Source organism: Oreochromis niloticus, linkage group LG5, assembly GCF_001858045.2.
Source record: "Oreochromis niloticus isolate F11D_XX linkage group LG5, O_niloticus_UMD_NMBU, whole genome shotgun sequence".
Taxonomy (NCBI): domain Eukaryota; kingdom Metazoa; phylum Chordata; class Actinopteri; order Cichliformes; family Cichlidae; genus Oreochromis; species Oreochromis niloticus.
The window spans coordinates 32475810-32493182 of record NC_031970.2 but is presented as its reverse complement, the minus strand read 5'-3'; the positions used below and the strand labels follow the sequence as shown (position 1 = coordinate 32493182).

The 17373-nt window shown below is 44.1% G+C and overlaps 1 protein-coding gene across 3 annotated transcripts in view; it reads left to right on the top strand.

The window, feature by feature from the left end:
• Nucleotides 1-17018, top strand: part of shq1 (SHQ1, H/ACA ribonucleoprotein assembly factor) — a 43841-nt gene extending 26823 nt beyond the window's left edge. For all 3 annotated transcript variants that reach the window (XM_005450148.3, XM_005450147.4, XM_019358609.2), the window contains exons 11-12: nucleotides 5665-5785; nucleotides 15827-17018. In XM_005450148.3, coding sequence (XP_005450205.1) covers nucleotides 5665-5785; nucleotides 15827-16469 — 764 coding nt within the window. In that variant the 3' untranslated portion in view covers nucleotides 16470-17018. The remainder of the gene's footprint in view (nucleotides 1-5664; nucleotides 5786-15826) is intronic.
• Nucleotides 17019-17373: the final 355 nt, after the last annotated feature.

The window sequence follows — 17373 nt, the reverse complement described above, 5'->3', positions numbered from 1 at the left end:
AAATGGTTGGTAACACACTACACCTGCAGTGCCTGCAAGGTCCCCCTGCTTAGTACAGGCCTGTTTGAAGTTTGCCACTGAACATCTCAATGATTCAGGGGACTGGGTGAAGGTGTTGTGGTCAGATTAGACCAAAATCGAGCTATCTGGCATCAACTGAACTCGCTGTGTTTGGAAGAGGAGGAGGAGGAATGCTGCCTATGACTGCAAGAACACCATCCCCACGGTCAAACATGGAGGTGGAAACCTTATGCTTTAGTGGTGTTTTTCTGCCAAGGGGATGGGACAACTGCACCACATTAAGGGAGGATGGATGGGGCCATGTACCATCAAATCTTGGGTGAGAACCTCTGTCTCTCAGCCAGGGCATTGAAAATGGATCATGGGTGGATATTCCAGCATGACAATACATGATCTAAAACACATGGTCAAGGCAACAAAACATTGGCTCAAGAGAAGGCATATTAAGGTCCTGGAGTGGCCTAGTCAGTCTCCAGACCTTAATCCAATAGAAAATCTGTGGAGGAAGCTGAAGGTTCAAGTTGCCAAATATCAGCCACGAAACATTAATGAGTTGGAGTGGATCTGCAAAGAGGAGTGGGACAAAATACCTCTTGAGATGTACGCAAAGCTTGTTGCCAACTACGAGATACAGCTGACCTCTGTGAATGCCAACAAAGGTTTTGCCACCAAGTACAAAAGCGTGTTTTGAAAGAGATCAAATACTTATCTTTCATGAAAATGCGACTTAATTTATAACTTTTTTGAAAATGCATTTTTCTGGATTTTTTTGCTATTGTTCTGTCTCTCACTGTTAAAATTAAACCAACCACTGAAATTGTAGACTGACCATTTCTTTGTCAGTGGGCAAACTTAAAAAATAAATAAAAAAAAAAAAAAAAACATAAGCAAGGGTTAAAATGATTTTTTCCCCTGACTGTATAAAGGGAAACCACTGTCCAAATCTACCTGGCTCTATTTAGGGAGCAAGTAATTGCCTCCCTTGTTAAGTCATTTTACTTTTTCACAGCACAGTAAAATATCCACCTGCACAAGGGAAACACTGGATGACTTTTTAGTGTGAAAATTGCTGAGAAGGAGCGAGTACTTTCTGGACTTTCCCAGTGGAAAATACACTGGGAACCATTGTGTTGCAAAGTTAAAATGTTTAATCTAATGAGTGTTTGTTCCAAGCCACAGGTCTGAGGCTTTCAGCACAGTCTAGTCTAGTTTTTCAACTTTCGTACTGGCTATGACATCCTCTGTAGCTGCCATGTGACACCAGAGTAAGGTGGTTAAGCTAAGGTGCTGCACCAATTTGCCACTGACTTTTGACATTAGTGCTTCTTTATAATGCAAAAAATGCTGTGGGCTGCCAGTAGTGTTCTCCAAGATATTTGAAAATAAGAATACTTAATATTCCTCATTAGAAAAGGCTATGACGAAAATGGCTGAGCTTGTGTTTCTCACATACATCATTAAGTGTTTATGTAAAATACATAAAAACATAAAAACTGTTTAAAAAAAAAAAAAAGATTACTTTGCTGCTGCAGTGTCTAGAAAACACAGCAGGCTTTTGTTTTTGGTCCACTTCACACCCACCACCGCACTGCATGCCTGCCCAGTCTGCAGCCATGAAGGAATTACTGCTCTACATTTTGAATGCATCTCCCTCCCCACTCATTGGATAACCCAATGATACCTAATTGAAATGCCTTGCTCACTTGTGCTAAACCCTTCACCAACAATCAGAATGTTAAACTCAACCTTTGCTCCAGTTTTCTCCAAACAACTTTGAAAGCTTCTTTCTGGAAAAAAAAATCAAATCTTGGAAGCAAGACTGGGTTTTTTTTTTTTTTTTTTGGCTTCACACAATCCATGCCTTGATTTTTTTTTTTTTCTTTAAAAAAGAAAAAAAATATTTCTTTTATGTTTTTTCCTTAGGCAACAGTTCCCTGTATACAATCCCATGCTTTAAATGAGCACCAAATGTTTGTTCAAGGTTTTCCTCGCTGTGAGTACGCTGTTTATTTTGATTGGTCTGGAATGTCTCTGGACAATGCCAACCAGCTCTCTGGAGGTGGAGAGGAGCATTTTCTCTTGCCCTCAGCGGATTGTTGGCCACATCATATGGCTATTTATATGCCTGATTGAAGGATAAGCGCTTTAACTAGCTATGTGCTTCAGGAGAAAATTCCTTTGTCAGAATAACACATGTATTCAGTGTATCGTCTTGATGCATGCTCAATCATCCAGGTAATTAAATCTCAAAAAGTTGATTCTGTTCATCTGGACGTTTTCAGTGGGAGAAACATTTCGTCACTCGTCCATGCGACTTCTTCAGTCTCAGCTGACTGCAGGTTTCCCCTAACTTATAAACAGTACCTTTGCACAATGACTGAAACCAGCCCACTGAATAAACAATGGGCTGTGAGGTCAGGATCCAGGAGAGAAGGCAACTGCTGCCTAAGCGAAAACCCTTAGTGATTCCGTATGAGTTGAGACGCATTTTTTCCAAAGACCGCGTGGCTTTCAAACTCCAAAACACGCTCCGCCAAAAATGGTCCACCCCAATGATCACTTGACGCAAACAGAGCAATGTAGTTGCTGTTAAGTGCCAGGATGATTGCCATGACTTATACATTGGGGAAACCAAACAACCTCTGAACACATCCTGGAAAGGGACGAACGCTGGTTTGAGCGGGGAGTCAAGGAGGTCATTTACATGAAAAGGGAAAGACCATCTCTGAATCGAGGAGGGGGCCTAACTGTACATCTTTCTCTATCAACTCTCTGTGAATGGTACTCATGGTCTTTGATCAATGGTTGTTGAGCAATGGTCATGGCAATTTGCATAATAAGGATCAAGGAACTGACCTCCCAGTCCATTGTTCCTTCAGTGGTGCTAGTTTCAGTCATTATGCAGTGAACTGTTTGTAAGGTTGGGGAAACCTGCAGTCAGCTGAGACTGAAGAAGTCACTTGTACGAGTGACGAAACGTTTCTCTCACTGAAATCGCTACGTCCAGATGAACATATTCAGTGTGGTTCTGTGTGTGTGATGCAGTTGGTGTGTTGAAAGAGGAAACAGTCTCTCTAAAACAATTTCAAAACACACTGTCAAAAATGTCAGTACGGACTGAAAGTACACATTCTTTAGTAGATAGTTTGACAGTAGACATACTTTGGCTCCTAGGAATGATTTAAATAATGATCGAGCTGACATTTTTCATTAAATAAAGCACGTGGTATTCTCTTGGCTTAAAATTAACAAATACAAACTTAATAAGTTTATATTGAATTAAAATAAGACATTTAATGTGTTGTGTTAATAGTTATACAGTTAAGTGTATGAAGGCAAATAAAGAGCTATGAGGCGCTGCTATTCTTAGACATCAACTGCATATTGGGACTTTGCAGCTTACACAGCTCTGGTGGCTTCCTGGTGGATATTTCTGGTGGCTGTAAACATACATTTTCAGTGCTCTTGCTTTGATAGATGAGAGCACACATTTTACAAAGCTGCCTCTTGGGATGAACTCTGCAGTCATAATGACACATAGTCCTTCTCTCCAACACTAAACCCATCACTTAAATCACTCTCCTTGTTGTTGATTGGCTTATTGTATGTGGGTACCTCAATCCAGTCACCTCGTTTTCTGCCTTCTCCCAAAATAAACCAAGAATATAAAAATCAGTATATTTACGCACGGAGAATATACAGCCACAATAATAAAACCACCTGACTCTTTTACAGTGTGTTGCGGTGTCTGACCACATTAAACCATTAAAAATGCACAGTTTGTGAAGCCGGCATGTTGCTCCGTAATCATGAACAGTGACCAAGATGGACTTTTATATATGTGGCTAGAGACCAGCCACATCCGTAATACATCAAAGGTGGAAAAGAAGAAAACTAGGAGTCATTCACATGCTGTGGAGACGTGTTTTAATTTGTGTCTTCACCTTTAGACTGAAAACATGAAAGCTCATGCCTTTTGTTTTATCATCTGATGAGGGGTCCCCTTCACGAAAGCAAAAACATGAAGGAAACCGGCATCTGGATAAAACATCATGCTCTTCCTCACTTCAAGCTTCATCTCCTAAACTGAAGTCAGAGCTCTAACTGTACAAAAACATACACAAACATTGTTATTTATTAACAGTATTGTGACAGTTATTGTCAGCAGATTGGACGTGCGACCCTCCATCTCCGGACAGTTGACAATGGCCAAATAACAATAACAGCTATAAGCTAACATTATGCCAGCTGATGAGATTTTTTTCCCCCTCAAATAACGAGAACATATGAAAGCTTATTAGCACTAAGCATCAGAGTCCAACGATATTAGGTCCACTTTTAAGACAGTTCTGCTTACAGCGACTAACACGGGCAAAAACAACAGTTCATTCATTCTCACCAACTCACCTTTCATCAGACAGAAGCGAGCTTCGCTGATTTATCGATGCATATTGGACTCCTTTTACAGAGTAAATAGACGTGGACACCAGCTCAGATAAACAGCGCACTGGCAGCCTACACTCATTACAGATGAACGGCGTTTAGAGGTGTTTGTGCAATAACGACCACCGTAGCTGGGATTACAGACTTGCATCTGCAATTTACTGGCATCACACACTGCAACTTTGATGCTGTTGCCGCTCAGTATTAATGAAAGCATCACAAGTCATTAGTGCAAATAAATGATTTTTTTGTGCCTAATTTTAAAATCTAATTAAGCATAAGCTTTAGTGTCATATCTGTTTTTCAGTGACATTTCTACAGTTTTGCAAAGACAGATTTTTATGAAAGAAATTAGGAGAGAAAAATAAGAAACAAACAGGATTAGAAGGAAATGAACGACCACATCTGCTGTGTGCATGAAGAGCTGCACAGACGCAACTCCAGTGTCTCCCCTTGCAACCCCACCTCCTCCCAGGCCCTCGGGCCTGTTGTAGTTTTCAGTATGAGAAATGTCACTTTTGGAAGTTATAGCATTTCTAAGGTTAGAAATGTAAATCAAACCAAATGTACTGCCAACTGCCAAAGAAAGACTTTGAGAAAGTGATCCTCCTCCTTTAGGACCAGGCGGGATTTCTTGGAAAGAAATAGTTTGTGAGCGCTGTGGAGGAAAAAAGGGGGGAAAAAAATCAACGAGATGCAGATTTCTAAAAAAAAAAAAATCAGCTTTTACTTGCTATGTCTTATTAATTGATGTAACATCAAATCAAAAGCAAAATGGATACAGATAAGGATGCAGCGCAGTAGCAGAACAGGCAGACTTAAGATTTATGTCAAGTGGAAAATCATCAGAAACATTCAGAGCTATTTTTGATAAATCAAGGCAAAGCAGTGTTTGACAGAGTCTGAGCAGAAACACTATTAATTTGACAGACTCCAGAAATAGAGTTGTCATCTTTGTCTCAGATGAACCACTTCTCTTTTTCCTAAAAAACAAAAAACCCATATGGATGAAATTACTCTGCTGCTCGCTGGGATTTCCCTCTGATCCTGTATCTTGGCTTTTATGTATGGAACAATAACTGCAAGCCTTAAGACACATGCTGTATCTGCCAGCAGCTGGAGTGCATTGTCATCCTTAATAGTGAGCACGAATAACACTGTTTTTCCATTTGCCTGCCCCCGCTGTGTTGCCGTGCCCAGGGAAAGCCTGCGTCCTCAAATGCCTGCTGGATATTCATAAAGTCTTCAGAGAGAACGAGCCAGCATACATATTGAACGATCTGTACATCACAGACTACTGCATCTGGATCCAGAGAGTCAAGTAAGTCCACCAGCACACACAAATCCATTCACACACACATGCAGACACCTCAGAGGCCTCAGTCTAGATAGTGCATGGCTCTGAAGGTAATTCTGTGCCATTCAGACTCCCCCCTCCCGCGATGCTTCAGTGTCATTTTGTCACAGCAGGGCCAATTGGACGACCAAGCCTGCAAAAGATGCAGTTTATGTGGTCAAAGTACCATCAGTGGGTGTTAAAAGAGCCAGCTGCACTCAGCGGATTCACTCTGTACGAAACTTTTAGGAGCTCATGCGCATCTGCGTGGGCTTCTCCAATCTTTGGCGAATGCGACCTTTTCCTAGAACTGCAAGCCCAAAGATGCCAGATCTGCACTTTCTTCCCAAATGGCACAGGTCTGACGGCTCTCTCCTCCTCCTCCTCCTCTCCCCCCTCCTAGTTCATATTTAACAATTAGTCACATTTTAAATGCGAGCCTGCAAGCACATTACTGAGTAATGAGCTCAGTTTTACTCCTGGCCAAGGTTCAGCGAAGTGGTGTGCTCGTCTGGAAAAAGCCCAGTTGAAAAATGCGCGCCTGATGTTGTAGGCTCAGCGCCCAGATGCAGACACGATAAAAGGTCTGCAGGGATTTAGCGGTCTCTACCTCCCTTCCTCACATTCTCATTTCTACATTTTTCCAGCACAAGTCTTGAATGCTGCTCTTTAAAAGAAATAGAAAATGCTGCGGATGCTGCGTTCGTAAAGGGTGGGAGGAATAAGGAGTCGGGTTCAGGGCTGTTTGAGACACAGAGCAGAGAGAAGACGCGCACTCGATCTTAGTCTGTAAGCGCACGGAGCTTCTGAAGCTCTTGTCAGCTCGCGGAGAAAGTCGATCAGTCTCTTGTCTTCCGAGGCACACCGGAGCACTGCTCCCCCTCCACTGCTCCTCCTCCCTTTCCTCCCTGCTCTACTTTGGAACTAAATGTCAGCTTGACCAAACGTGCTGGCTGCCACTACGCCCTTCATCGATCATTAAACGGATTGGCCCCATGATCTCTTAGCACTGACCTGTGATTGAATCATTACATTTCTCTTGTCTAAATAAAAGTGTACAGTATTTTTTTGCAACCTCCTGTAGGCTGTCATGATGTGAAAAAGACAGTAGAACCACTTCTATCACCTCCTGCCACTTGAGAGAGCAACCAAGCGTGAACAGATTTTTGTTGTTGTTGTTCTTTATGTATGAGCATGCTGGCTCACACTCAATAGAAACCTCATACAGTCTTCTCTCGCGGTTTATGAAACTATGTTCCCATGTTTGCAGTGTAATATTAAAAGGAGCCTGCAGTCAGAATGCAAAGCAGCAGCGCAGGAGAGCGAGGCGGCAGCGGTGATTTCCACAGACCAACCTCCTCTATCATACATGCGGTTTGTTGTGGCGGCCCCCTTTGTATCATCTGACAGGTTTGATGACAGATCGTGTAGGCATTGTTTTCCCACAGTGCGAGATATTTCCCCGCGCAGGATTTGTCATCCTCCGCTAAGTGAGTCGTCTCTGGGAGCCCAGGCGGTTAGATGAGATGTAATCTATATACCCCCACCCCCTGGTGCAATCCCTGTATCCTGTCACTCCCTCTCTGCTCCTGCTCCTGCTGCTGCTGCCGAGGCATATGCGATCAGCTGTACATGATGGACACGGCGATTAATGGATGTTTGCTGGCTGCAGGGGGGGTGGTTGATTTATTTAATCTCCTCACTGTGTCCCACATGCGTTTCTACTCCTAAAGTTCATCTGACTGCTGAGACATCGGTCTCAGATTTACAACCTCGTAAAGACTTCATCATGATTTAAGCCACGGGGCAGGCGTTCTCCTTTACGCTCGCTGACACTCGGAGCAGAACCCCTTTGCGCTGAGATCAAGCGTACAACCTCAAAGCAAATTGCGCTTCCCGTTGTTTCAATAATGAGGAACTTTTTTTGTTTTGTTTTGGGTTTTATTTTTTCCCTCACTGGAGCGCTCACCATTTCACACAAACACAAACATCCTTTTGTTTGGTATGGTTTTTAATCCGCCCTCACACATCCGTCCGATCCTAATTATCTCTGAATTGTTAGCAGACAGTATTATTTCAAATGGAGCAGCAGCCTCTCCAGTCCATTAGTTTCACTGTATGCTTTTGAAGGTCCTCAGCTGCCAAAAACCCCGCAGAGTTGCTGGACTGCACAGGAAAAAAAAGAGGGGGGGAGAGCGAGTCGCCTCACTTTCTTTCTCTTTGTTTTGCCTGCCTTTATCAAAAAGCTTGGAGACAGGCCAACACAGATCCACGGCAGCCAGCGCACACAAAGCTTTATAAGCCTGTTGTTGTGTTACAGTACCTCAGAGAATCAGAAGGGCCGCAGCTTCCTTTTACCACACAGGTTTCTCTCGCAGCCACCCACCCACCCACCCTTATTAATTGGGTCAATTATAGTCTAGCAGGACAAAAAAAAGAAAAACGTGGAGAATACAGAATACAAGTAAAGCGCTTCAGGGTTAGTCTGAGGAGAGGATGAAGTGATTAGCAAGAAAATTTAGTCTGCTTTTTCTTTTGTGGAGCAAATGTGTGAATTGCCTCTGAGATGTGTGAAATGGACAATGACACATTGCTGCAAAAACTGGAAAATTGACAAGAAGCAGCTTAAGGATGGGCCGAGCCTCGCACCACACCAGCTGAATGGACAGACTCAAATAATTGTGAATGGTAGGTGTGAAGTGAGCAGTCCTCAGAGACACAATGGGTGTTGTTTTCAACTGTAGAAAAGAGAGTGCATCACAGAAAAGCATGAAAAGCAACAACGGGCAACTGTCGAAAAATGAAGTTGTAGGCTCTTTCCTGATGCCAGTCTTTTATTTTTGGACAGCGGAGCAGCCCTCGCTGGCTCTACGCGCTCGCTCTGCCTCCCTCACCTTGTTCAACTTCAGCGTTGTGTCCTCGGTAGTGGCCGTCGGGGAGATTTGTCAGCAGCTCTGACAAAAGCTCCCCCGCGGGGGGGTGGGGGAGTTTCTGGAGCTCTAACAACTGCAAGTGTCTCAGGGCAAGGAGGTCAAGCGTGGGGTCAGTGTGTCAGCTGAGGCGTGTGGGTCAAACACCTTGAAAGTGCCCTTGTGCTCAGTGTCAACACTTTCTCCCCACGCTGCCTAGGACGACTGGTGGTTTTTACCTCAGCATAACTCTGTGTTATTGTAACACACAAGTCAAATACTACCCAGGTTCCAGCTTCAGCCTTTGGCACTTACAGATGTTTTTGTTTCACTTGTGCTCAAAGCTTTTCTGTTCACATTAAAACAGCTCACGTGTCAATCTCCCAGCTGATCTGACACCCAAATGTTTGTTGGGAAGGGACTTCCAGCAGACAGCATCACACAACTGTCAAACAGCTGTCCTGAAAGCTTTGAAACGGATAATGGAGCTTCTCTATCTGACGTTAGCCGCATCACTGAACGAGATCCTTAGAGGCCCCACCGGGCAGAACAAAGACACCAATGTCTCCCAGCTAACAGGGATAAGTAGTACAGATTTCCTCTCAGCAGGAGTCCACTCCAGATTTTTGTCTTGAATACACAGCTCATCTTAAACACAGAGTAGTGTGCTTGCATAATTTCCTAAACCTTTGTGTGGAGTGTCCACTCCAGTTAATTCAGTTGATTATTGTATTTTTTATTTATTTTTTTTTTTTTTCCAGCCTAACAACTCTATACATTTAGACAGGCGTATTAAAAAAGGGTGCCTAACACTGAATTGTGTCACTTTGTGAGATACTAGAAAGACATGTTAGCAGTGGGATATGAAGCAGACAGGCTGGAAAAGTAGAGGACTTGAACGTTTTTTGTGATTACACAAGTCAGATGGTAAGTGAGGAGACAGTAAAAGCAGAGAAAAAGTAAAGAGCTGAGCATTTGTAGTAAAGATCCCATAATCCCAAAAGTAGAGAGTAAATCCAACTGGAACATTCTGACAAAAAGTTTCAAAGTCAATCCTGAGGACTTTAACTTCTTTGAGCTTAGACCAAACTAAAGCCTGCAATACTTGGAGCTTTTTTTTTAAGTCGTCCTTTTAAACCTAAGTGATGATGTAGGAATTTCAATAGAAACTTGTCACTTGAGACGCTTCTTTTTATCTGCCACCAAATCCACAAAGGACTAAGAAAGAGTAAGAGAATGCTTTTTCTAAATCTGCATCTAGATTAATTTTTGAGATTTGGGAACATGACAACCCAGTGAGAATCCTTATGGATTCTAACTGGTTCCGCTTTAAGAGTCACCGTCATCTCTAAGCAGTAGATCACAGACAAATAAATTGCATCCTGTGTGGTCAAATGTTTGTGCATGTTGATGCTATTTAACCTTTTCGTTGTGATCAGTTTTGGTGTCATTACTCAAAAAAAGTAATATTTAACACCATTAAACATGAGGCTACAGTCTGACACACCAACACAAATCCCTACCCAAGTGAGGACACACATGATCTTTCCTTTAGTATTTAGGTATGAACACAAAGCCAACAGTACAAGCAAAGATGCAAACCAGCACAAAGACTATTTAAAGTGATCGTCATGGCGATTTCGACTTTAGAAACATGAGCAGACAGAAATGGAGGCTGCAGCCTGACTGTTACTCAGTTTGTTACCTGTTGAAGTTCAGGCTCTGGCTGCTGGGTTTGGTCAGCGTTCAGTCAGCTTTGACGTCACTCTTGGGCCTTGGCTAGCTTAGCTTTAGCATGCTGTCCATGCAGGTGCTTGCAAAGAGCTGAAGTTCCTTTAGTAGTGTATTGTTTCTGTCCTTGATGCAATTTCTACTTTACCGCCTTGCTGTCATCTTCTTGTGGAATAAAAATAGATGTAATGTCCATATCAGATGAAATCAGCTGATAGTAGTACAAGTGGAGCCAATAAGCTGGATTGACAGGTTAGCAGGCCAACAACTCCAAGGAATTCAACTACCGGGAACTGGTTCTCGATTGCCATCCCTAATGACAATCCCCTAAACCTTCACAAAACAGTTTCATCATTGGCTGATCTCCCTTTCAAAATGGAGTCTTTGTGCAGTACTGCACCACCCCCAACCATCCTGCGATTTTGTTTTGTGTTTTTTTTAAACCCCTTCCTGTGCTCCTGACCAAGTGGTCAGAACAGAACAGGAAATAATTCTCCAGCTGGATTTAGAACAGGATAGAATCTTTCCCACCTATCACGAATGTGTCAAACCAATGATTTTCCAATATGAATTCCAGTTTTGGGAATGTGATGTAAATGGATTATTTACACAGAATCTTCATTGATGTTGGAAAAGAAACTACAAGCATGCTTCTGATCACACTCGTGACCTGAGGGATGTGATGCAACACCTTTGGGCTCGGACACTGCGGGCTCTCCCACTAATAGACTGATGTTTGGTCTCAGAGTATGACATGGAGACCAACCCTCGCAACCACGGTCGGTTAGAGGAAAAATGCGTATACCCTGACCAGTTGTTGAAGGGTTTCTGACTCACACTTGGTGAAATTGCCTCCTTGGGCTACAACATCTGTGGCACCAACCATCAATACTTCACATTCCTGGCAAGCATTCCTGTTGTCCTCCTTGTGATTGCTTTAGTTGTTAGCAGATTGCTACAGTTGGCTGTAATTTGCATGGAAGATGCCAGCATGACTGCAAACTCTTGATGAGTAACACCTGAAAGAAACAACCCAGAAACGGAGACCACAAGTAAAAGTTCTGTCTTACTACTGACGCCAACATGTTTCAGAAGGTGCTACTTTTACTTTGAAGGCAAACAGTCTCTTTTTCTGGTTTTTGCAAAAAAGTTGGTGACTTTTCTACCAACTATGGGCAACTGCGGCAATCACAAGGGGGTTTTCAGGGCAGCACCTTATACCTGTTTGCAAGCAATTTGACATAGCAACCACAAGCAACCTCCTGCAACCACTCGCCAACCAGTCATGAAATGCAGTGGAATGGTTACCAGGCAGTTGCAACCGGTCTCGAGGGTTGAAATTTTCTGTTCCCAGTTGATAGAATTCGGTGGAACCTTTCTATGATGTCAGCATCTGTTGCTCTGCTCTTCTTACATCCTTGCAGTAAATATGTTGTCTTAATAAGCATTTTAAGCCATTATATGACCAAAAAAAGAAAGAAAGAAAAAGGCACAAAAAAAAAAATAGAAAAAGTTCCTCCACACCTGTCTGCTCAATTGTGTGGACCATCTACCAGTGTTTCAAGGGTCCTCAGGCAGCTGTAATTGGGGTCTCAACCACTGGTTCCCCAGATAAATACATCTGTGTTTCTCATTTCTGGAACGGGAGAGGCTACAGCGCCTCGGACCGTTTCAGCATTCAGTCACACTGACGGATCGCATCTCCCAGCGTCGGCTTTTATCCCCCCCTTCAGCCAGTGAATGATGCATTTGCGAGTTACTCTGAGGAAATGTGGTGCTTATATTACACAGATTTCTGCGTCTGAGGACAAGCTTTATCTGAGATGTTTTCAAGAGCACAGACACGCTGAATGAGCTGCTCTTTCACTGAACACAAGCCTGATGAAAGAAATGTCAGATTGTAATTTAGCTCTGCTCTTTCACAGACACACACACACTCTCTCTCTTCACGTTCTCATCTAAAGACTTTGGCAGATGGAGGCGTCTTTGTCTCGCCAGAAGTTTTCCAACCTTGAAAAAAGGCGCCCCTCCTCAGTTTAATGAAGGCAAGCCACAACAGCAGTATAGTAATGACTGGATTGTGTACAACATTATCCCTCCCCCCTCCTGGACAGAGCCTTTGTTTTCACCGCAGGCCGAGCTTCTCCCACCACAGAGCAAGGGAGGGGAGAGAAAACAAGCGCGCCTCTCCAACGCTAACTCAATAATGACTTCCCACGGGGGGAAGAGAATACAGGGCAGTCTTTGAAGTGGCTGTGCTGCAGGAGGCTTCTCTGCCCCAGTCTCGCTACAGGAAGCGCTCACGTGGGTTTTGCAGAACCTGGGACCCTGAACAGGCTCCATCATCATCATCATTGTTATTAGTTGAGGTTACATTAAGCTATTTGTGATTGTTTAAAACAAAAACAGTGACTTTAAACTCGGCTTTGCAAAGAATGCAGTGGTTGTCTGTGTTCACACATAAGTGACAGCTTCAGACAGCGTATACTTAGAGTGAGCAGCGCCCACAACAAACAAACTGTTTCTGGTGCTCGTCTTGATTTTTTAAAATGTTCTAAATGCTTGCATGTATTTAGAAACCCTTCTCGTGTGGTGTGGTTTATGTGCTACTGCCCAAATTGGAAAATCATCTTCAATTGCATTAACCAGACTTCAGTCAGACGCTTCACATTTGAAGTAATTTATTAGTTCCAGCAGAAGAATACAGTTAAAGTTTGGCATGTTGGCTCCTAGCTCATCACTTTTCTACGTGTCTGTAGTCTGTAGATGGCAGCTTTAGTGGGTTAGACCCCATCAGCCTTAAAAGTTTGTTAAAATGGGTACTGAAGCATTTAATATGTTACAGGTGACATTTGTTTAGTAGGATCACTTCCTAGCTGGGGTTTCCTTTTCATGCAGCTTTCTTGACAGTGAAGATCATCACGCAGCTGTCTTGCACTCGAGTTGCAATATCCACATCCGCAAGTGTTTTGGGTCTGGGTGACGGATTTCATCATCATCAGAGGGTGAATGCAAGGCTGTGTGTGGATGTCTGTAAACTCCAACTACGCATGCGAACTCCAAGACGGGCTGGTCATCCATGGTTTCCTTAAGCGATTTTTTTTTATTGCACCTGGATCTTTAAATTCCGGGAACTTTTGTTAATGAACTAAAAAGACCCTTCTGATAGTTTGCCTGCGGTTCCTCGGTGCTGTGAAGACCTGTGAAGATGAGGCAAGTTGAGACTTTGCAAAAACGAAACGATGGCATTACATCTGCTGTCTTGTCTCTCTGCTCTCTGTGGCAGAGCTGTGGGTCCGTGTGTCTGTCTGGTGGGTGGAGCTGAGACGCATCTGGCAATGTGGTGCCTTCCCACAGAGATGTGGGGTGCTGTGGCTTTGTTTATTTGTGATTTGTGGATCCATCTGAAATGACACTTATTGCCAACGCCACATCTATTCTTAAGCAGCCAAGTTCTGTTTATGAGAAGCATCTCTCAGCGTACGTTGGCAAACTTTTTTGCGAGGTATCGCAGAGATGACCGTGAGACGAGTGAGAGAGACGGGCTGAAAAGTGACATGTAGGCTTTTCAACCAGACTGACGTGTCACCTGGCGAAAGCCCCACTCGAATGTTCCTGAACTTTGACATTTGCCAACATGCTGGTACCAGCTGGGCATAATCGCTGGGCTCAAAGTTGGAGCCACTAACATCAATGGCTGTGGGATGGGCTACTGCAAGAAATCCACCAATGATCACCAGCCCTCAGATTCTGTCCACCATGATTTTCGTTCCATTGAAATTAGAACAACTTCTGTTTTTAAATAATCAGTTTAAACATTACCCAAGTGTGGACTGGGAAGGTGCAGCTGAGAACAAGGGTTCTGACTGGATCACTTATCCCACCAATCTGCAGTTGATTCTCTTCTGGCTGTCGTGGTGCCGAGAACGGGTGTCCTCATGCTACAGCACAACTATGAGATCTGTTAACATAGTTCCTCCTTAGGTCCTAAATGAATGCAAAGCCCCTACATGCTGCTTCCATAAACACTTTACTCACCAGAATAGGGAGCTCATTAGGAGTGCACGGTAATGAGGAGCCATCCTGGTGCTCAGCAGTGGGTTAATTGGGCCAGAGAGGGCAACAGGAGTCGTGTGTGTGTGTGTGTGTGTGTTTGTGTGTGTGTGAGAAAAAGAGTAGCCCCTCTAAACATACACACACATGGTTTCTCCCACCCTGAATGGACACAGTCTGAATCGCAGTGACCCCCAGAGGTCAGCTCGTAATCACCATGGCAATGAGAGGGACAGGGGATGGGGGCACACACGCCCTAACTGCACCGGGGAGCCCAATGGCAACCACTTAAGTTTTTGGCAGCATGGCATGCTTTCCCAGCGTGAATAATGTGCAGGCGGGGGCCTCCACACAATCTTATGCCTTTACACAAACGGGGCCTTGTAGGAGGACATTCATCAGCAATAAAAACGCGTCTTTCTTCAAGCAGTCGCAACTATAAAACTAAAGCGGCGGGATGGGAACTCTGTTTAATGTACTGCTTTATGAGGGCATTCTCTTCATCTTAATCTTTGGAGACATTTAGCTGTTTGGGCCTCAGCCTGTGCGCTCTCTCTATCCACGCTTTTATTGGCTGTATTGCAGTGTGACTGGGAGCACAACTCCGCCGTCTTTAGCCTCTTAGGGCTGATTTGCTTCTGCACAATGCACAACGCGCTCATGTTTATTCTGGTTTGTTCCAGCTGCAGCATTATTATTGGATGTTTGTTTTTTGTTTTCTTTTGTTTTTTTCTCTTCCTCTCTAGCATCGAAACACTCAGGATATATTGACCTCATCTCGACTAATCGTGCCATACGCAGCGATTGACTTAGCCATTTCATATTTATAGGTGGAAGTGTGTGCATGTGATTTTTGCATGCACGGACTGAGGTAGAAAAGGAGGAATAGGAGGGGTCTGCCTCCCTCTGTAATCCCTCTCGGTCTCTTATCACCTCTTGCAGAGAGCGCAGCAGCTGGGGGAGGGAGGAGAAGATCCCAAGGCTCGTGTATCAGCAGCGCTCATCTTCCTACATTATTAAACATCCATATTTCCATATTTCATTGAGCCCCCGTCGCCTCTGCAAATCGCGGTCTACTTAGCATTCATATGAGAATGGGCTTTGGTTAATGGGTATTAGATTTGTAGATGGTTATCCTGTGGCTATGTCTTTAGTACGCAGAGCCAGTCGATCAGTCAGTTGTCATGTCGCTCTCTCTCCCAGGTACCACTGATGAAGTGGTAGTTGGATATCTCTCTTTTTTTCCCTTCCCTTCCCTGTGTGTAAGTGTCGTATTGAGTTCAAACTTTATGCTTTCCTAATTACTTTTTTCCCCTCTGTTTCATCTTCACAGGTCCAAGAAGGTGGCAGACTTAGCAGCAACGTTGGAAAAAGCAACCCTGCAAAAAAACGACTTGGAGCTGGAAATCGACGAGTTAGAGGACGCGGCGAGGATCGTGGCGGTCGAAGAGGAGCAGCAAGCTTCCAAGAGGGCTCCCGTATCCAGCGACGACAGCAGCAGCTCTTCTGACAGCAGCAGCACTTCCAGTGACAGCAGCAGCGAGTCGTCTAGTGAGAGCGAGGAATCTGAGGCTGAAGAAGACTGCACCGAATCCAAGGAGGGAGGAGGAGGAGGAGAGATGTTCAAGGACAACCCTCCAGAACCCCAACCCTCCTCCTCCGTTTCTCCCACCCCCCAGGCACCCACGAGCTTTTCAGCAGAAAAAAGGAGAGAGGATGCCCTTCACTCAGCCTCAGAAGGCTCCAGACAGCTGATTCAGGTGCTGGGGGAACGAGTGGCAGAGGAGCTGAGAATCTCTCCAGACTCCAGCCACAAAGGAGCGAGACAGCCGAGCAGCGCTGCGACAGAGACTGAAGGCACGTCTGGGAGGAGCAGCGGCGGGACTTTGTTAGAGCCGAGTCCTCGTAGAAACCCTCTGCTTATTGTCCAAACACAGGAAGATCCCGATGATCTTGAAGGGGACTCTATCAGCTGATGGAAAGGAATTTAAAATGAAATCCTGGAACTTTCAAAGTCCTTGTCAGACGATGCCAGGAAGTGTTTGGAATTACTGCGTGTTGTTTTTGTCGTATAATTTAGGGTCTTAACCCTCTTAAAGGAATATTTTTGTACAGTATTTGTTTTTTGTTAATGATAAAACTGCAAAATCTCAATTCTTCTTTAAAGCTGCAAACGTGCAAAATAATCTTGTTTTATTAGGATAATTGCAGGCAGCCGAACCTACTTTTTTTTTTTTTTTTTTTTTTTTTTGTTTTTGGCCTGTTATCTCTCTACTATCCAAGCGGCATACTTGCTATACAAATACATTCGTGCTCTCTGAGTGTGTGATTTTATATGAATAATTTCTGCTTCTTTTTAATTATTCATGTAATTTAACAGCGTCTGTGAGCTCAATTCGGTGCGCTGACATCTGCTAACAGTGGTCTCTATTAACCATGTGTATTTACATATTTACACAGTCAATCTGCATATTCCTGTCGGGCTTGAATAAACAAAACAAATGCCACTGCAGGAAACTGACAAACTTTGCGTGTGTGTGCGTGTGTGTCAGTCAGCCAGAGCTGCTTTTTGAGATCTTTTCTTTTCCTAACAAATAGCAGGAAAAGCGCTAACCTCTTCCTAAACCCTCGGCATTGATTGAAGTGGAAAAGACTCTGCCTGCACTAAACAGGGCAGCGGAGCACGCCGGAGTGATTGATTCATCTGGCGTGAACGGAAGAGTGCCGTCGACACAGCTCAATATCATCGGCCGCGTCTAACAGGCGAGACAAAACAAACAGGGAAGCACATGTCATGCAGATAGATGAGGGCTGCGAGCGGGGCTGCGGCACAGGAGCTGTTTGTTTGAGAGATAACAGCACCCCGGGGCCAGAGGGAGC